The 22,335-nt window shown below is 35.4% G+C and overlaps 1 protein-coding gene across 1 annotated transcript in view; it reads left to right on the top strand.

The window, feature by feature from the left end:
* LOC142221296 (uncharacterized) overlaps nucleotides 1-12,468 on the top strand; it is a 72,936-nt gene extending 60,468 nt beyond the window's left edge. The window contains exon 2 of the mRNA XM_075290963.1: nucleotides 10,007-12,468. Within this exon, the coding sequence (XP_075147078.1) occupies nucleotides 10,007-11,190 (1,184 nt within the window). The 3' untranslated portion in view covers nucleotides 11,191-12,468. The remainder of the gene's footprint in view (nucleotides 1-10,006) is intronic.
* Nucleotides 12,469-22,335: the final 9,867 nt, after the last annotated feature.

Below are 22,335 nucleotides of genomic sequence, written 5' to 3'. Positions count from 1 at the left end.
TAAATTGATTTAAATATTTTTTCGAATATATATTCAACTTCAATTAAAAATTAAAAAAAATAAAAGTAGAACTGAAAGAAGAGTTTTCTTTTCTGAGGAACGAAGTTTAATACAAGCAAAGTTTTCTTTTGACGCTAAAGAATTTTCGTTAAAGGCAAATAAAAAGAACTAGAGACAATCGTTAAATCGCATAACATACGTTAATAAGAAAGGGGAATTTTGTTTGGAGTATGCACCAAAGTTATAATCAGTTATAAAAGTGGAATTTTCTTTTTTAAGATTCCTTAAAATATCATTTTTTCAATATAGATTTCATTATTTCCATTAGAAGGATTTGGATAATTCATTAGAGAGGTTGGATAATTGAACTCATTTCTGTAGTGGGATTCTGTATTTCTTCACGATAATCGCATCGTTTACGTTGTCTACGAAAAAACGTGTTTGCACTAACGATCGTGTCATTCTGTAACTAATATGTAGCAACTGTTGTTTAAGCTGCGCTGCGCTTGGCAACCCTGCTACGAAAAACGGTGGAATGACAAAAAAAGTTTGCAAAATTGGAAATTGTATGGAAATTTAAAAGAAATACACAAATCCGGAAGAGAAAAATGGGTGATATTCTCAACTTATATTAAATTCCCTTTAATTTAAGACCATTTAAGGCAGTTCCGCCCGATAAAATTCTTAGAACGGCTTAGAACCTTCAGATTTTTAAAATATTGCAGAAAACTCTTTTTGTAATAGAGAAGGGATCAATTTTTTTCCTATTAAAAGTAGCGTACATAATTAAAGACCCTATTTTGCATGAATGACATTTTCTGCTGATAACGTGAATTCATTAGAGAAAATAAACAACCAAAAAATCTTCGTTGTTTACTTAATGAAGTATTTATTGTTATCTGCACAGAAAACAACACAGCTGATTTTAAACGATTGTAAATGTAGTTTAAAACGTCTACCGAATACCTTGGATGTTATTTTTCTTGTTATCCCATCTTAACGATGCGATTCATCATTAAAATTGAATACAGAATCCCACTACTGAACTACATCCCTATCCAATACACAATAGTGGGATAACAGAGCAAGCATTAAATGGCAATATTGTCACCCATATACAAACCAGGCTTAAATACCCTTCAGTTCTTGGGACTGGTCCCAAACCGGTCGATTCACCTGTCCTTTATAGCCGGTACAGGTCCTTTAACTGGTTAGGTGACCGGTGAAATTAACATGGGGTTGTCATAGGAAGGGTCAATTGACCCCCACATAGATACCTACAAACCAATCCTTTAACCGGTTGTTTTCAACCCACCAATTAACCAGTTCAAATAGACATTTTAGAGAGACAGTTCTAAAAAAACAAATTTTTCCACCAATTTTACTTCTTATTTCTATCAATGTTTTTTTTATTTGTCTTATGTTATTTTATCTAATTTTTACAATTTGAAAAACTTTTTCGCTCCGGCCAGGTTTTGAACCTGGGTTTACTGGCAGCATAACAAAACGCCTTAACGCATTCAGCCACAAACGCCATTGAACACCCAGCGTTGAAACGTCAATTTAAATGTTTGTGATATTGGTAGAAAATGAACAAATGTAGGGAAAATATAACTGAAAAAAAATCTAAAAATAGAACTGTCCCTGTTATAGATGCAAAAGGGCCAGAAATGTGTTAATTAACCCTGTGATAGAGACATTTGAACCGGTTAGGGGATGGGTTCATTGTGGTCTAGAGACAAATTCATGAAGTGGCTACCAATTGGCTAAATACAACCAGTCCCATGACCGGTATAAAATTCCAATTGCTTGGAAAAAGGGGTCAATTGGCACCAAAAAAACTGAAGGGTAGTCGCACATATCGCATCAGTAAAAAAAACACACACACAAACAAAGCCCCATGAATGAAGCTGATGGATGGATGGGACACGCCATCAACCGTGTGCATGCTAAAAGGTGTACCGTTAAAGTTAGCAGTCTGTCCATATTTTCTTGAGACGAGTGAAAAAGACACAATGGAAACACTACTCATGTTACGATTCTCGTCTTGGATAATGTAATAATTGTGAAAAGAGATTGAGAGAGATACTAATAAACGACAATGTTAAAAGAGTAAGACAACAGCATAGAAGCAAAGTGGGTTATGGATTTGTGCACTCGCTTTTATGGGATGTACCCATAAAAGGTCATACCATAGACAAACTCAGCGACGTTGCACTTATTAGTGGCTGGCACAGGTCACTTGGGTATTTAATGGGCTACCACATCCGTTTAACCATTGTTCAAAATCTATTTAACGCCTATTAATATTCTACAAATTATTTCTCATTTGTTATAAAAGACCGAAGCGGCGCAGTCACGAGTCTAACATACTTATCGGAGCCTAATGCCAAGTTTTTAATTTGAAATAATTATAAAGATTTTTCAATTAGAGATTAGTAGCTTTGGTCTACAGATAGGGCTTCTGATATTTATTTAGTTTTTAATGTGTTTATTGTATTTAGTAGACATTTATAAATATTTGTTTACAAAGATATGATTTCTTTTATTTATGGGATTTACTTCGCCATCTTTTGCTTTACTTTAGATCATATTAAACTTATCTGTAAGGTTATTGAACTTTATTGAACCCACGTTTAAGTTCTTCTGTCTGTTGACGCTAACATCCAAATAAAACGGCTTGAAACTTAGGACAAGTTGTTACTATTGATGTAGTCTTATGGTGTAATGGGTTCAAAACGAGTTTCGACCCTATATCAAACAGTTTTCCCGCTCTCAGTAATGCTGGTGACATTTTCGAGTGTTTCAAAGCTTCTCTAAGTGGTTTCACCGTAATGGGAAACGCCGTTCGAAGTCGGCTATAAAAAGGAGGTTCCTTGCCATTGAGGTAAACATAAAATCGAGCAGCACTCATTAATAAGAGAGAAGTTCACCACTTGTGGTAAGTCTAAGTGAGACTAAAATAACCTGTAGCCACTAACGGGTGATACGGTCAAAATTTGGTCGCGTGTAAATCGGTGAAATCGTTTATTTAAAAAATCAAATTAAATTTCTTTTTCAAGTTCAATTAGTATAAAATTCAGGAAAAATATTCAGTTAGGCTTTCGCTTTTCCAAATCCGAATTGCCGGGCCTCACGCTTGACACCTGCTATCAGATTTTGTACAGCCACCTTGTCCACCTTCTTCGCCGCAGAAAGCCAGTTTGCCTTGAACTGCTGCTCGTCCTTAGCAGTTTTTTGGTCTTCTTTAGGTTCCGTTTGACAATAGCCCAGTATTTCTCAATTGGGCGGAGCTCTGGCGTGTTGGGAGGGTTCTAGTCCTTGGGAACCACCTTGGGCGGCGTACCACTCCATGGCCTTTTTACCGTAATGGCAAGATGCCAAATCCGGCCAAAACAGTACGGAACAACCGTGTTTCTTCAGAAAAGGCAGCAGACGTTTATTCAAACACTCTTTCACGTAAATTTCTTGGTTGACAGTCCCGGAAGCTATGAAAATGCTGCTTTTCAAGCCACAGGTACAGATGGCTTGCCAACCCGGATATTTCTTTGCGAACTTTGACAGTTTTATGTGCTTGAAAATATCTGCTACTTTTCCCCTTCCTTTTGCCGTATAAAACTCCTGTCCCGGAAGCTGCTTGTAGTCGGCTTTGACGTAGGTCGTCCATTACCACGCAGTCAAACTTCGTCAGCATCGTCGTGTACAGCCTCCGGGATCGCGCTTTGGCCGTCGTATTTTGTTTATCATCGCGATTTGGAGTCACTACCTTCTTGTAAGTCGATAGTCCGGCTCGTTTTTTGGCTCGATGCACGGTTGTAGACGACACACCCAGCTTATTTGCGGCATCTCGGAGAGAGAGGTTAGGGTTTCGCTTGAAACTACCGGCAACTCTCTTTGTCGTCTCAGCGGCTTCCGGTTTTCGATTTCCCCCCGATCCAGACTTCCTGGCTGTCGACAAACGTTCCCCAAACACTTTAATTACATTTGTAACGGTTGATTTGGCAACTTTTAGCGACTTCCAGCTTTGCGTGCGAGTAGCTCGGATTTTCGCGATGCGCGAGCAAAATTTTGATACGCTGCTTGGACGGCATTTTGACAACTGAAGAGTGAATTCCAAAATCAAAATAGGAGCAACATTCTACACACACACACCTTCAAAATGAGTTGTGTTCAGGTTTTTTAAATGCAAAATTGAAAGAAATACGTCAAGTTTATATTGACCAAGTTTTGACCGTATCACACTTTATACATAACCAAACCCAACCTAGTTCTGATGGTATTGCAAATGGGCTATATCAGACCACTTGTAGGTATATTCCACATATAAACCGATCCCCAGATTAAGCCTAATCGAGGAATATATCTCACCCTATCCATCGCATTATATTAGTCGATCAATAAATAAAGTGGTTTATATACACTGAAAACATATTGTCGTAAGGCCAACGATGTCATGTCCTTAAAATACGAATCCTAATTTTGCTAAGCATAGAAGACGCATGATATAAATTTTCTTTTTCCTTTTCAAAAAGTCGATAAACTTTGCAATGAAGTCGTTTTGTCCTTTTAGTTAAGTTATTCGACTTAAAATGGGTATCATCCAATGAAAGAAAACTTTGTTTGACTTAGGTCAACTTGGCATTAATAATTCAGAAAAATTCTTCGAAATTAATGAAATCTTCTTTAAATTTTTTAACTTTTTGCATCTTGACTACAAAGCAAGAAATCGTTTGGAAATTTACGTTGGCTTTAACACAATTTTAAAGGACTTTGATAGAGAGAATTGTGTCTTAAATTTGCTCTTACTTAAATTTTCCGTTTCTTTGGCGCAGAACCAATACCCATATTATTAGTGTAAATACAATTGTTACAACCATCTATCCATGGTAGAGGGTACATATACTTTTATTACACGATATAGTTTCGTAAATGGTACTTAAAAAAGCATACCAGGTTATTACATTTTCCTTGTTCAGTTTAAAATTTGTTTACCTTCTGGATGAAACACGATTAACTTTTATAATATTTTTTATAAGTAATCCAACTAATGTAATCTCGTATATGAAAACAATCTTAAAATTATTTGTACCGATATTTTATCAGCAATAACCTTGATTCTCCAAATTTCAATGTTACACATACACAGGCATTTATAATGGAATATAATTTCAGCTAATTGAAATTCAATTTCTACAAAAAAAAAAGTGATTATGATTGCAAATCGCGTATCCAATTGGCATTGTCCAAAAAGGTTTATTTAAAATGTATGACTATTTGTAAGTTATTTGTTCAAATATTTACTTATGACACCATTTAAAAAGGGCAATTCGTTCCGCCCATACAGGTGGCAATAGTGTGCATTTGGTTTTGTATGAGTTACTACAGGTGTGTATGTGTGATGGGGATATTCACAAAATGTTCACATTACGATCATATGATGTTCAATAGCTACTAGCAATGTTAAATAGTCGTAGATTTCTGACATAAAGCCAACTTCCATTGCAATACAACGATCATAGGTATGAGTAAGTATTTCATTGCTAATCGAAATGTGATAGAAATACTGAAGGTTGCCTTAAAGCTGGTATTTACCCGTTAGTTAGTAATCGATCGATGTACAAAATTCAATGTGCGACACTATTTAGTTGGGCTCAATTCTACTAGAGATAATAAATCGTAATCTTGGGAGCAATAACATACAGTTAAGTGTTCTGTGAAGTATAACATGGTTGTATACCAATGCTATATACCAACAATATTCTAAGCTCAATGCTAAGTTATTGTCTCTCTTCAATGAAAAAAGCTTGCCCGTTTGCAAAGGGTTTGTCTTTACATTAATCATTTTGATACCGAACCAACGAAGCGGAGAATTGAAGTAGGGATATTTTAACGCTTTGTAGTCAAGATACAAACAGTCAACAAATTTAAAGACGTTTTCATTGATATTGAAGAATTTTTCTGATATATTAAAGCCAAGTTGACTTTAGTCAAACAAAATTGTCATATAAGGGTAACCTATAAAGACAAAATGACTTCGTTAAAAAGCTTATCGACTTTTCGACAAAGAAATAATCTTTATATCAAAAAATGCCTCTTCTATGCTAAGCAAAGTTCGCATTTTTATTTTAAGGACAAGAAATATTTGGCCCACGATATTATATTTGTTCAGTGTATGGTTTAATACACTGCACTATGGTCTAGCGGCCCCAATTTTTTGGCCAAAAATCATAGCGCTTAAGCGGTTGTTCTGATCACCACAAAATATTCTAGACATTGATTCAAAAGGGCAAAACCTTTAAGACTAATCCATTTTTAGACCCGTCTGCCCCAATACAGGGTGGGAGACAGCGTGTCAAACTATACTGCTTTCATATTTTTATACCCACCTCCTCCATAGAATGGCTTATAATACCTTTGTCATTCCGAGTGTGATACATCGAAATATCGGTTTCCGATTCGATTTCAGATAGAAATTCTAGGATATAAACATGTCCGTGATTACAACAGTCAGGCAGACTGTTGTAATCACGCTACACCTTTCAATAATGGTGCTATCGTCATGAATTTTGGCACAGATACGTTTTTTGTCAGCACGCATGTCAAGTCCAAAGTTATGCTATATCAGTCCAGGTTTCGATACAGCCCCCATATAACCCACCACCTATTTGGGGTAGTGGGCTTCTAGAAACCGTAGTTTTTATCCGATTTGCTTGAAATACAAATTTGTAGGTAATTTAGGACTACAAATATGTGTGCCGAATACGGTGTGTCCATGTTTTGGTATAACCCCCATATTAACCGATCTACAGCTATAATTTTATTACAATTAAAAAATGTATATATTGTATTTTTGTATATTTCAGTTAATTTTCTTTCTAATATTCTTGTCCAACGATCAAATTAGACACAATAATTGTTATCCACGAGATGTTTGAAAAAAAGTTCTCCCTGAAGCCAAGCATTATTGTCTAAATTAAATCTGTCAAGTTGTCTGCCTATTTTTGCCGCTTTTGATCCAATTTTACACAATAATTTCGCACTTTTATTTTAATATAGTTAATATATTCCGCTGAAATGCTAAGATCTCCATAGTTTTTAGCAATATGGTTAAAAACGTTATCAAATTTTTCTTCTTTCCGGTGTGAATTCACCGAGCACATCTCGGTTTTTGAAACAAAAAGTGCCTAAAATAAAAACGCATTTATTCTTCAAAAAGAAGATAAAAGAAGACGGTTAAAGCGGAATTTAAAACATGAGATGTTCTAGAATCATCCCGTTTTAAAGCCAAGGTGGAATAAGGAGGACTTTTTAGTTTTATTCCATTTAATTTTACGAAAATTTTTGATGTTTAAAATTTGAGCTTATATAATAGCACTATTATTTCATATCAAATTAACATTTTCACATTTTGTTTTTTTGATAATTAAAGTACATGCCATCATCTTTCATTTCCATATTATAAATATTTATAATATATTTTCACTTTACTTTGCAAAGTGTTCTTGATATGTTAAAAATCAGAAAATTAAAATGCAGAAAATTGCACATGTTGTCAGCCCTGGCAAATAACGGATTTTTGACGCATATTTTAACAAACTATATTTTCTGACATCTGAAAATATTTATTATCGTATGACAGTAATAAATTTTGAATGTAGAATTTTGATTTTTGGCCAAAAAATTGGGTCCGCCAGACCATAGTGCAGTGATTACAGTAGTTAATATTTTTGCCCCTACACCGAAAAAAGTTAACTGTTTTATAGGAAGAATAAACTACCACGCACGAAAATTGAACTAAATTTTACTCCACATTTTGAGATTTCCACAAAGCGTTGTTAAAACCAGGAAATTTTAATGCCCTGGTGTACTTTTTAACTGCAGTTCACGAAATTACATCATCTCATAGAAGAAAACACGAACTAAAAGTAAAGAAGAAAATCATTGGCGCCAAATCATGACCAATTTAACCATACAGTAGTTCATTCTTACTATTTTTGGGAATCGTACAAAAATTTTCATTTGTTTTAGTTCATATTGAACTTATGTGTACGGTCATTCAACTTTATACTCACGATTAGTTCATAAAATTTTTGAGACATACTTAAAAAAAGTAAGATTTCATTAAGGTGTGGAAAATTTCGATAAAAATAATAAAATTCAACTACAAGCAAATAATTTTTATATCCTCCACCATAGGATGGGGGGTATATTAACTTTGTCATTCCGTTTGTAACACATCGAAATATTGGTCTAAGACCCCGTAAAGAATATATATTCTGGGTCGTTGTGAAATTCTGAGTCGATCTAAGCATGTCTGTCCGTCCGACTGTTGAAATCACGCTAACTTCCGAACGAAACAAGCTATCGACTTGAAACTTGGCACAAGTAGTTGTTATTGATGTAGGTCAGATGGTATTGCAAATGGGCCATATCGGTCCACTTTCAGGTACAGCCCCCACATTTGGCGCCACTAAATAATTGATATGCTTCTTCTTTGTAAATTAATCAGCTGTAGTGCAGAAATTGAAAGCAACCACAATACACGCGCTATATATTTTCTTTTATATTTTCAACCACACTATTATTTAGACAAAAGAATATAAGCGTTCACAACAGATGTTTGAATGTGCGATCTAGTATGTGCAAAATATGGAACAAATTTTTGACGAATCTAAATCACCATAAGTTACCAAGCAAAAAAGTAGTGAAAATGTTTTGGTGAAAAATTGGCGCAGAAGCGATGAATTTAACATGGGCTTGTCATAGGACGTATGTCTACTATTTCAACAGCCGTGGCGCCGGGTGTACATGTTACGTTAGGTTATATATAGGGGTGGCCCAATATTTTAGGCTCACTTAGATTATTCAGTCCATTGTGAGACCACAGTGGTGAACTTCTCTCTTATCACTGAGTGCTGACCGATTCTATGTTAAGCTCAGTGACAATGGACGTCCTTTTTATAGCCGAGTTCGAACGGCGTTCCACATTGCAGTGAAACCACTTAGAGAAGCTTTGAAACACTCAGAAATGTCACCAGCATTACTGAGGTCGGATAATCCACCGCTGAAAAACTTTTTGGTGTTTGGTCGAAACTGGGTTTGAACCCACTACCCTGTGTATGCAGGGCGGGCATGTTAACCATTGCACCACTGTATCTCCGTTCTTAAGGTATGATCCGAATTCAATGTTGTGGATGTGAATTAAAAACTTTTGTGATATTTGAAAAATAATTTTTATTTTTTTGTGATTTTTAACGCATTCGAACGCTTGTATGAAACGTTTTACCTCAAACATTTTCAAAAATTCGCAATTTTTTAGAATGGATTTAGTATTTTTTCCGACAAAATTTAAATAATTTGTACCATTTTATTAATTCTTACTCTGTTTTTAACCTATTTGAAACAATAAATATTCAAATTATATTTTAAAAATATAAAAATTGCGATTTATAAAAAAAATTGAATTAAAACAACTTCCTGTACAGTTAAAATAAAGAACATCTTTGGGAGGACATTTTTGGAAGTGCTTTTAAAGTTGTGCCTTTAGAAAAATTTCCAAATTTTTTGTGCTGGCTAACGTAGTTTCTTCCAACGTAGTTTCTTCTAAAAACGTTGATTGTGTAAAGCCACATAACTGACCATACGAAAAAAGTGCTGTTAGCTTAGAAGAAATCTTTTTGATCTGTAAGAAACTAAGTAACCGGCAACGACTTGTATAGAGGATTGGCCATTTATTAAAAACACACTAAATCCATATTCACAAAAAGGCATTTTACTATCCCCAAATATGATTTCCTGTACTTATCACAAGAGTAGATAATAGACGCAAATTTGGGCAAATGTTTAGTAATTGAATTTTAGGCTATGTGGTCATATTCGCATAAGGAATCAGCGGACTATTTGTAAATGCCACCATAAAACACTATCGATTTAATTAATGTATCATAATCATTTGATATAAAATTTAATACTAATTACAATCAATTTTCTTTTTTTCTACTTTCAGTTTATGGCAGTAGTGCAGATTTAAATGTGGCCATTGATGATGGTGATGCATCACTATACAATGGTGATGCCAATCATAAAGTATGGAGTGGCTCACAAGATCAACTTGACAGCATTGTCATGGAGAGCCCATACGACATGTACACAGGCAACACATCCACATTGGGACGACCTGCTCGCATGCGACAAATGAGCCATCCAATCGATGTACCCCCACCGCCCATGAAAGAGGAGAGCAGCAAAAAGAAAAAGGACAAAAAGTCTTCGAAATCATCGAGCAGTCAAAGCTTGTCCGGCACTTTGATAAGACCAAAACCCATACACCCAGCCGTAATGCAAAGACAAGGTATGCCTATGCATGGACCCGGTGGTAATATGATTTATGGACCAATGCCCGGACCTCCACCACATATGATGGGAAGAAATTATCATACAATTAGTCATCGGGGCTTTCCACCTGGACCACCACCACCACATCATCTAGGAATGCCACCACAAATGATGCATCATCCTCCCCCACATATGGGTATGCCAATGCAGGTACCCGTTATGGTACCCCAACAATATGCTACCCTACAACCCTCAACCAGTACGAAAAAGAAGAAGAAGGATAAGAAGAGCACAGGCATACCAGTGGGCATGCCAATTGTACCACCGATGTATGCTTACCACCATGCACAGACGATGGGCGGACCTGCTCCCCCACCACCACCCCAATCGATGATTGGCGAACCAAGGCCCTTGTCGGTATCAAGTCGAAAACTGGCCGCTTCTATGGGCAATGGCTTAGATGACTCTGGAAATTCAGGAGCCGAGTCGCCAGGCGGCACTGGCATCTATCGCCGTAAGGGTCATTTGAATGAACGTGCCTTCAGTTACTCCATTCGCCAGGAGCATCGCAGTCGTAGTCACGGATCGTTAGCTAGTCTTCAATTTAATCCTCCCGATATGAAAAAGGAACGAGAAATTGCTCAAATGGTTGCCGGCTTGGATTTAAATGATGGGCCTCAAGAGGATACTCGTAATATGGGTCCCTCCACACTGCAACGCAAACAGACGGCCATGATGAATGGCAATGGAGCGATATATGGAAATGGTGGTGGAGCTGCCATCTATGGCAATGGAGGAGGAGCAGCCATTTATGGCAATGGGCCATCAAGCAGTTTCGGCAAACCAAGAAGATAAAAGCCAACAGTTTCTGGCAATTGGTTCAGCCATCCCATAGAGAAATTCGTTGAAGGAAGGAAGGAGGGCGAATAAACGATTCGTCAATTATCACTAACACAACATTGCAGTCATAAAGTTACACAGGCCCGGAGGAAGTCCAACAGAGCAGCTCTTTGAGTGATCTTTTGATATCTGAAATTGTTGTGGTCATTCCAGATGGATGACGTTCACCCCTACCCCTACAACCATAAGAAACCCTTATTTTTATTGAAACTCCAATTCTTATTGTTATCTAGGTTTATCTACAAGGTAGTCGTCATATGTAACTCTTGTTAGAAGATCACATTTTAGTGTACTTACATTAATTAACACCCCCCGTTATGTCTCCATTGTAAAGTCGTTAATTTGTTAAATTAAATCGCATAAAACATAGAAATCTAAGAGAGTTTCTATTAGGCACCAAAAGATAGCAGCGATAGCCAAGCGATGATGATCAATACCATTCTATTGATCATATATCGGCGATATGTCTTACTTCCTCTCTCTATAGAAGAGCTCATATTGTCTGATTACTCTTTTGTACATTTTTGGAGAATTGAAAATTTAATTTAAATTCCAAATAAACAAAACAAAAAACTTATATAGATAATTGTATGTGCCTTATTAGGTTTATTATTGAACGGTAGGATCGATTTCTCGATATTCATTTCGAGAAGATTTTGATCATTCCAGGGGCGTCAGATTCAATGCACCCATTCATCATCACCAAAGGCAGATATATAAGCAATACGATAGCATCAAATTCAATTGCCCTGATATCTGTCGCAGTTTTGTAGAGAATGGTATCTACATGAAGTATCTAAATCTAGTTGTAGTAATAGAATTTTTATTTAGTAGTTGTCACAGATCGGTAGGTGTAGAAAAGGAAAGCCTACAATTGTAACAAACTCAAAAAAAAGGAACACCGAAAACTGTATGCTACTGTCCATATTAGGTACATTTAGAACTTTAGCTTTAATTATTTGTACGTATTCGTAGATGATTGCACATACAAATATAGCCTATGCATATATACTCTATATTGAAATAATCAAATATCCAATCATCCAGCAATCATTTCACAATGTTAATAACAAATAACAGCAACTTTGATTGTTTTATTTATAAAAAAAATGAGATAAAATTATGTATTTACTTAACGATAACAATTATATAAAACTATATACATATATTACCATAAAGTAACTAAAGCAGACTATGTAATAAATAAAATTATTTTAAATTGTATGTATCCAATATTAATGTGTTTTATTGTCCTGATGAACCAGACCTAAAATTTTAATTGATAAACAGTTTTTTTATACCCTCCACCATACGATGGGGGTATACTAACTTTGTCATTCCGTTTGTAACACATCGAAATATTGCTCTTAGACCCCATGAAGTATATATATTCTGGGTCGTGGTGATATTCGGAGTCGATCTGAGCATGTCCGTCCGTCCGTCTGTTGAAATCACGCTAACTTCCGAACGAAACAAGCCATCGACTTGAAACTTGGCACACGTAGTTGTTATTGATGTAGGTCGGATGGTATTGCAAATGGGCCATATCGGTCCACTTTTACGTATAGCCCCCATATAAACGGACCCCGATTGCTCTAAGAGAAACAAATTTCATCCGATCCGGATGAAATTTGGTACATGGTATTAGTATATGGTCTCTAACAACCATGCAGAAATTGGTCCATATCGGTCCATAATTACATATAGCCCCCATATAAACCGATCCCCAGATTTGGCATGCGATTGCTCTAAGAGAAGCAAATTTCATCCGATCCGGCTTAAATTTGGTACATGGTGTTAATATATGGTCTCTAACAACCATGCAAAAATTGGTCCACATCGGTCCATAATTATATATAGCCCCCATATAAACCGACCTCCAGATTTGGCTTGCGGAGCCTCTAAGAGAACCAAATTTCATCCGATCCGGCTGAAATTTGGTACATGGTGTTATTATATGGTCTCTAACAACCATGCCAAAATTGGTCCATATCGGTCCATAATTATATATAGCCCCCATATAAATCGACCCCAGATTTGTCCTCCGGAGCCTCTAGGAGGAGCAAAATTCATCCGATCCGGTAGAAATTTGGAACATAGTGTTAGAATGTGGTCTCTAAGAAACACGCAAGACTTGGTCCATATCGGTCCATAATTATATATAGCCCCCATATAAACCGTTCCCAGATTTGATCTCCGGAGCCTCTTGGAGGAGCAAAATTCATCCAATCCGGTTGAAAATTACAACGTGGTGTTAGTATAAGGCCATGCCAAAATTAGTCCGTATCGGTCTATAGTTATATATAGCCGATCCCCAATCACACAAAAATTGGTCCATATCAGTTCATAATCATGGTTGCCACTCGACCCAAAAATAATCTACCAAAATTTTATTTCTATAGAAAACATTGTCAAAATGTTATTTCTATAGAAAATTTTGTCAAAATTTTATTTCTATAGAAAATTTTTTCCAAATTTTATTTCTATAGAAAATTTTTTCCAAATTTCATTTCTATAGAAAATTTTTTCCAAATTTTACTTCTATAGAAAATGTTGTCAAAATTTTATTTTGTCAAAATTGTATTTCTATAGAAACTTTAAACTTTATTATATACGTATTTAATCGGCCTTTGTTAGTTTAATATATACCACGTATGGACTATGTGGTATATATTACGGTGTTAGGAAGTTTTAAGATACCTTGCCATCGGCAAGTGTTACCGCAACCCAAGTAATTCGATTGTGGATGACAGTCTTCAGTAGAAGTTTCTACGCAATCCATGGTGGAGGGTAAATAAGCTTCGGCCTGGCCGAACTTACGGCCGTATATAGTTGTTTTTAATTATCATACTTTCGAGTTCAACATGTATTTACTGTCAAACCTCCCAAATTTGAGCTCTCTAAAAAGCGGACACCTCTTAAAAATTGACAATTTTCATGAGGCGTTTATTATAACCTCACATTAAAAGTAACCTCTCATAAGTGGACAAAGTGTAGGCGATCACTAGTGTCCACTTCGTAGAGGTTTCACTGTACATGCTAAAGCCTTCACTTTTGCCGAATGAATAACTAAATTAATATCTTCACAAATTTATTTACTGACAAATTTAGACAAACTTCAGCGTATGGCGTGCTTGTGTATCTCAGGCGCATTCAGCAAGACAGGAACAAATTCCCTTAATGTCATGCTGCATCTATTGCCTTCAGATATTTTGGCCAAACAGTCAGCTGCAACAACGGCTGTGCGGTTGCGCGAGCTATCGCTGTGGTCGGAAAAAATGTTCGGTCACAGTTCGGTCCTCAAAATAATGCCAGATGTGCCTAACTTAGTGGATTACACTCTGGCGAAACCACTTTTCGACAAAAAGTTTGAAACTCTAATTCCCAACAGTGAGGCGTGGTGTACACAGGCCCCGGGGAATAAAAGATATATAGATTTTTACACTGATGGCTCCAAATTGGATGGACAAGTGGGTTTCGGAGTATATTCTAAAGATCTGGAACTTCGAATAGCGAAAAGATTACCTAATCACTGTAGTGTTTTTCAGGCTGAAATATTAGCAATAAAAGAGGTGGCGAATTGGCTGAGAATTAATGTTCCAAAAATTGTTGGCATTAATATATATTCAGACAGTCAACCTGCAATAAAATTCTTGGACTCTGTGTTCCTTTACTCGAAAACGGCCATCGACTGCCGCAAATCTCTCAACGAGATGGCTGAGCAGTACAATATTCACCTAATATAACTGTCTGCCCATAGGAACATACCGGGGAACTGTCAAGCAGATGAGTTAGCAAGGCTAGGAACTACCTTACATATTCCAGGGGAACTAGAATCTGTTGGTATGTCTCTGCAAGCTCTTACTGCGTGAGAAGGCCGTCATGATGGCAAATGTTCGATGGAGAATTGCAAGGGTTGTAACGAAACCAAGCAAATATGGCCCCATTTAAACTTGAACCGCACACTAGATATGCTAGTGTTTTCAAGACGTCAGATATGACTTCTGATATCTGCTATAACGGGTCGCTGCCTGATAGGCGAATTTGCAAAAACTATTGGTTCGAAGTATAATGACTATTGTATGAGCTGTCATGATGCGGAGGAAAAGGAATCAATTAAACACGTCTTGTGTGAGTGTCCTGCATTTTGTGTAAGGCGTAAGCAAATTTTAGGGGCATATAGCTTTAGATTACTGGCTGACATGGAAAACGTTAACTTAAGCAGTCTGTTAATGTTTTTGGAACAATCTGGTTGGTTCAACAAAAGAAAATAATAGAGAAGGTTCAGTGGTTAAAACTAGAAGTGCCCATATGTAATAGGTTAGGTTAGGTTAGGTTATGTGGCAGCCCGATGTATCAGGCTCACTTAGACTATTCAGTCCATTGTGATACCACAGTGGTGAACTTCTCTCTTATCACTGAGTGCTGCCCGAATCCATGTTAAGCTCAATGACAAGGTACCTCCTTTTTATAGCCGAATCCGAACGGCGTTCCACATTCCAGTGGAACCACTTAGAAAAGCTTTGAAACCCTCAGAAATGTCACCAGGTGGATTATCCCACCACTGAGGTGGGATAATCCACCGCTGAAAAACTTTTTGGTGTTCGATCGTAGCAAGAATCGAACCCACGACCTTGTGTATGCAAGGCGGGCAATGTACTTTAGTTAAATGTGGTATCACAATGGACTGACTAGTCTAAGTGAGCCTGAAACTTAATCGGGCTGCCACTTTAACCTAACCTAATATCTTCACATATCCTTATGACTAAAGAAAAAATGTTAAATCTAAAACACGTGAGCTTTTTGAGTCGTAATAAAAACAAGATTTATATCCAAGGTGGCTAATACGTAATGCAACTAAATGATGTTCCATATACACCCAGAAAAAATAGTGAACCCTTCTTTAAGTTAAAACGAACTCATTGTGAAGAAAGTTGAACTTCGTATAGCGCCAAAGGCATTTTTATTTGTTTGAATGAAGTAATTTTCTGAAGTTAGGTAGAATGCATTCCATATACTCGTAACATTTTGGAAATCTCAAGAACACAAAAGACATTCGGCAAAAGCGGCAGAAAAAATTGATTAAAAAACGAAACTAACAACTGCCCTTATGGTTGGTACTAGGTGCTAAAAAATAAAAATAAATAAAATTAACTTTTTTTTAGAAAATTTTATTACAACTTGAATGGCAGTGGTCTTATGCAAAAATTCAGTATTATTACAGAAAAGTAAACTTGAAAATTATGTTTTTTTGTAAGATATTGCGAAATTAGTAACGGCCTTAGAGAAAATTACTAGATGTAACAAGGTTGCTGATCCAACTTCCTAAAGCGATCCTTTGTGCCCAAAAGATAAATGCGTATAGCATTTAACTGAAACACACTGAAAAAATAGTAAACCCACCAGGAAAGAAAATATTAGTTAATTTTAGAGAAAATAGATTAGTTTTAGAAAATTTTTGACAAATTCAAGAAAACTAATTACCCGTGTAAAAATTGGTGGATCTAGCCAGATATTATTAGATCTCCTGCCATATCTGATTAGATATGGTAGTATATGTAGGCGGATCTGGATAGATCCGAAAAATGGTAATATCTGATCAGATCTACTTCTAAAGGCCCACATCTAACTATACCTAATTTGATATAATTAGATGTTAATATATCTAATTATATATAATTTTATCTACAAATTTCCAAAATTAGTGAAATTACCGTAATTAATAACAAGTATAAACGGCCGTAAGTTCGGCCAGGCCGAATCTTATGTACCCTCCACCATGGATTGCATAGAAACTTCTACGAAAGACTGTTATACACAATCGAATTAGTTGGGTTGTGGTATCTTAAATCGTTTTCTAAATTGTGAGTTAGTCCACACGTGGAATATATTAGACAAAAATGTATGTAAGTCTACAAATAATAACGAATCGATATGGACTTTTGCACGGTACGTAGGGAGCCAGAATTGAAATATGGGGGTCGCTTATATGGGGTCTATATATAATTATGAACTTGATATAGACCAATTTTTGTGTGATTGGGGATCGATTTATCTGAGGGCTATATATAACTATAGACCGATATGGACCTAGTTAGGCATGGTTGTTAACGCTAGCACAATGTACCAAATTTCAACTGACTCGGGGGAAATTTACTCCTCCAAGGGGCTCCAAAACCAAATCTCGGGATCGGTTTATATGGGGGCTATATATGATTATGGACTAATATGGACCACTTTTGGCATGGTTGTTAAATATCATATACTACCACCAGGTACCAAATTTCAACCAAATCGGATGAATTTTGCTTCTCCACAAGGCTCCGGAGGTAAAATCTGGGGATCGGTTTATATGGGGGCTATATATAATTATGGACTGATATGAACCAATTCATGCATGGTTATTGGATACCAAATACTAACATCACGTACCAAATTTCAACCGAATCCGATGAATTTTGCTCTTCCAAGGGGCTCCGGAGGTCAAATCTGAGGATCGGTTTATATGGGGCCTATACATAATTATGGACCGATTTCGACCAATTTTTGCATGGGTGTTTGAGGCCATATATTAACACCACGTACCAAATATCAATTGAATCAGATGAATTTTGGTCTTCCAAGAGGGTCCGGAGGTCAAATCTGGCGATCGGTTTATATGGAGCTATATATAATTATGCACCGATGTGGACCAATTTTTGCATGGTTATTAGAGACCATATACTAACACCATGTACCAAATTTCTGACGGATAGGATGAAATTTGCTTCTCTTTGAGGCTCCACAAGCCAAATCTGGGGATCGGTTTATATGGGGGCTATATATAATTATGGACCGATATGGACCAATTTTTGTATGGTTGTTAAAGACCATATACTAACACAATGTACCAAATTTCAGCCGGATCGGATGAAATTTGCTTCTCTTAGAGGCTCCGAAAGCCAAATCGGGGGATCGGTTTATATGGGGGCTATATATAATTATGGACCGATGTGGACCAATTTTTTCATGGTTGTTAGAGACCATATACTAACATCATGTACCAAATTTCAGCCGGATCGGATGAAATTTTCTTCTCTTAGAGGGTTCGCAAGCCAAATCTGGGGATCGGTTTATATGGGGGCTATATATAATTATGGACCGATGTGGACCAAGTTTTGCGTGGTTGTTAAAGACCATATACTAACACAATGTACCAAATTTCAGCCGGATCGGATGAAATTTGCTTCTCTTAGAGGCTCTGAAAGCCAAATCGGGGGATCGGTTTATATGGGGGCTATATATAATTATGGACCGATGTGGACCAATTTTTGCATGGTTGTTAGAGACCATATAATAACACCATGTACCAAATTTCAGCCGGATCGGATAAAATTTTCTTCTCTTAGAGGGTCTGCAAACCAAATTTGGGGGTCCGTTTATATGGGGGCTATACGTAAAATTTGACCGATATGGCCCATTTGCAATACCATCTGACCTACATCAATAACAACCACTTGTGCCAAGTTTCAAGTTGATAGCTTGTTTCGTTCGGAAGTTAGCGTGATTTCAACAGACGGACGGACGGACATGCTCACATCGACTCAGAATTTCACCACGACCCAGAATATATATATACTTTATGGGGTCTTAGAGCAATATTTCGATGTGTTACAAACGGAATGACAAAGTTAATATACCTCCCATGCTATGGTGGAGGGTATGAAAAAGATTTATTTTATGGTTTTATAATGAAAAGAGTATTTAATATTATAGACATATATAATGTACATATGTTTGACATTATATATGTCTAGGTGTAAAAGTATAAGAATTAAAAAAGAAACAACAACAACAAAAACAAAATATATATACATAGCCACCAAGGGCATTTCCCAAGTCAGAAGAATTATCAGTTTATTTAAAGATATATTTGCAAATAATACATATACTTACCAAAACTTGCATCTCGTACCCAATAATTTAAACCAACGCTATATTGAATGGTTTGTGCAAAGCCTCAAATAACATAATTGCACGGGAATGTATCCGGTTCACAATGCAAATCATCTCCAAATTTTTATTCTTTTTGATATTGGATAATACTTCCTTCTAGCGCAACTTCGGATATGGCCTGGTCTTTACGTCTTCTTCACTGTCTCCTTTTAATCTTTTCCTGGACTACCACAACTACATCCTTTTAAAAAAGAGAATATTCAATATATAAAAATAGAAACAAAACAATAAACTTACCTTATCACAGCTTCTCTTACTCTTTTATCTTCCTCAAAAAAATGAGAAGACATTTGAGTTTTATATGAAATAAAATATCAAACTCGAATTATCAAATATTTGATATAGTTTTTTCCAAATTTAGTAACAACAGGCGTTGCTAATGGTCATGGTTATGGGGTGACATTTTTTAAAACAAAAAGACAGTTGTGTCTGAAAGTTAAGCATTTTATGAAGAAAGGGTTTCTTGAAACTATCACAACATATAAATATTGTTTGGTTATGTTCACCATTTGTTTTGATGTGCGACCAAACATACGTGTTTGTAATCAAGTATATCACGTTAATATTCTCGTAACAAACACATTATTTTTAAACACAAACATATACAAATATTTTTTTATCCATGTTACAGAACTGGTTCATGATTTAATGCGATATACATAATTAGATATGGAGCTATATATAGTATATATAATTAGATATGATATCATATATGAAGATTAGATCTTACCAGATATGACTGATATAAATAGATATAACAACATATATAATGAGATCTTGAATCGGATCTAATCATATATAACACTATACATAACATATCTCCGTAGATCTATTTATATCTACAACCATATCTGAGCAGATATAATTATATATACATTGATATTATTAGACATGATTACATCTCTCAATTTTTACACGGGTAGACTATTTTTCACTTATTAAAGAAAATTTCGTAATGTGAAGGAAAAAATTGCAGTTCAAAATTGCAAAAAATCTTTAGTGTCATACGAAGATCAAGATGGACGCATTATTGGTAAAATTTACAAATTTTAAGATAGTCTGAACTATGTTGAGGGAGACACGAATTTAGTTAATATTTATGCTTCATTTATAAAATTTGTATAATTTTTTCTTCTGCACTTTTTTTGAGTGCAGTCTGATTGTTTCAAACAACCTCAAAAGAAAAAAATGACTGACAGCAATCACATAATTATAATAATGAGAGAAGAGTGAACCCATTAGCGAGTTATTTTTAACTAACCAGTGTTAATATTGAACTTCGTATGTCGCTAGAGAAGCATGTACCCATAGTAAGTTCAACATTTTCCTATAAGTTAGTAATTTGTTTTAACTTTTGTCAAGTTTTCGTTTTTAATATATTTTTTATTTACTTTGTTACAATTCATAAATTCTATGTTGCCCCAGCGCCCTAATTGCTTTGTAGAAGCTAACCTTAACAGTACCTATAGACTTGTTATGAATATTTACTCTTTATACACTGAAAAAAATATTTAAGTGATAGCAAAGATTACGCAAACTACATCTTAGAGTACAGAATTTACAAAATATTAAGGACAAATTTCTTTAAAATAATGAAATTTTATTTAAAATAAAGTTTATAATCTTTGCTTCAAAATGTTTTTCATTAAATTTAGGACACAAAATTTGTAAATTTGCATCCCTTCGTTAAAGTCGGATGTCTTTGACCTAAGGCAAATTTTCTTTAAAGTAAAGAAGCACATTTTTGATGCAAAGAAATCGTCCTTAAATTAACTGATATATTGAATCTTTAGATTTAAGATAAAAACGCTTCACATATAGACTAAGATTTATTTTGAGGATTTAGCATCTTTGCTTTAAAGTTTTTTGGAATTAAGAAAACATTTTTTACTTTGAGGTATCCGTTATAATTTGGATTTTTGAACTGGCATTTGTTTGTACGTGAGTACCTTTATTAATAAACCGTAAAAAGAGACTGAAAATTTGATAAATGAGATATGTATCCTAATTTTAATTTTATTGATCCCAGATTTAAAGCCAGGCAGGTCGCTAATAAATGTCTTTATTTTAAAGAAGCCCAATCTTTGGCTCGGAATCAATACCAAAATCCTTAAGGGAAGGTCAAAATCTTTGGATCCAAGTATACTTTTAGTCGAGTGTATAACAAATTCATTTACAATTAAAATTTGTTTTACATTGAAATTTCAAAATATTTTTGTTTAATTTATATGAAAACTACATCAGAAACATTTCAATATCACGCAATACAAATGATTTTATTTCTCTTTTAAATATAGAAATTCATGATATATTCTTCAAATTATTGGAAATTTGGTTAAATGCTACACATCCACTATGCTCGATTCCTGGTTTAAATTTGCATTATTTCTTTTTATTGAATGCAGTTTGATTTATGAGAAATTGTATTGATCCCAGTCCGATATTATTAGTAGCCTTGAACATATATGCCAATCATTGAATATATATGTTACGCCATACACAGGTAAAATTGTTTTAGCAATATTGCTGTATAGCTCCGAAGTAGGGTATAATATCGGTGAATTAAAAACAATTTTGAGTGCCTTATTCTGTGTTCTTTGCAATGATCTCAAATGAAAGTTATGTATTATTGCCAAGTTATTTAAATGGCTTCGAATCAAAGAATTATAGAGTAACAGTTATGTCTTTACATTAAAAACATTACGAAATTTATGCAGCATGTCAATAGCAGGTGGCACACTTAGTTGTTTGTAAATTAATACGAAGATATTTCATTGATTGACACTCAGAGATCCGTGCACCTTCAATCATTATATTAAAAGTTTCCTCAACAGGCGGACAACGAGGTCGAAAACGCTTTAAAGGGTGATACGGTCAAAATTTGGTCAAGGGAAAACGGTGAAATCGTTTATTTAAAAAATCAAATTAAATTTCTTTTTCAAGTTCAATTAGTATAAAATTCAGGACAAATATTCAGTTAGGCTTTCGCTTTTCCAAATCCGAATTGCCGGGCCTCACGCTTGACACCTGCCATCAGATTTTGTACAGCCACCTTGTCCACCTTCTTCGCCGCAGAAAGCCAGTTTGCCTTGAACTGCTGCTCGC

This window comes from Haematobia irritans, chromosome 1 (genome assembly GCF_050003625.1).
Source record: "Haematobia irritans isolate KBUSLIRL chromosome 1, ASM5000362v1, whole genome shotgun sequence".
NCBI classification, from domain to species: domain Eukaryota; kingdom Metazoa; phylum Arthropoda; class Insecta; order Diptera; family Muscidae; genus Haematobia; species Haematobia irritans.
Note: the sequence above shows the minus strand (reverse complement) of the source record. Positions and strands in the feature narration are given on the sequence as shown.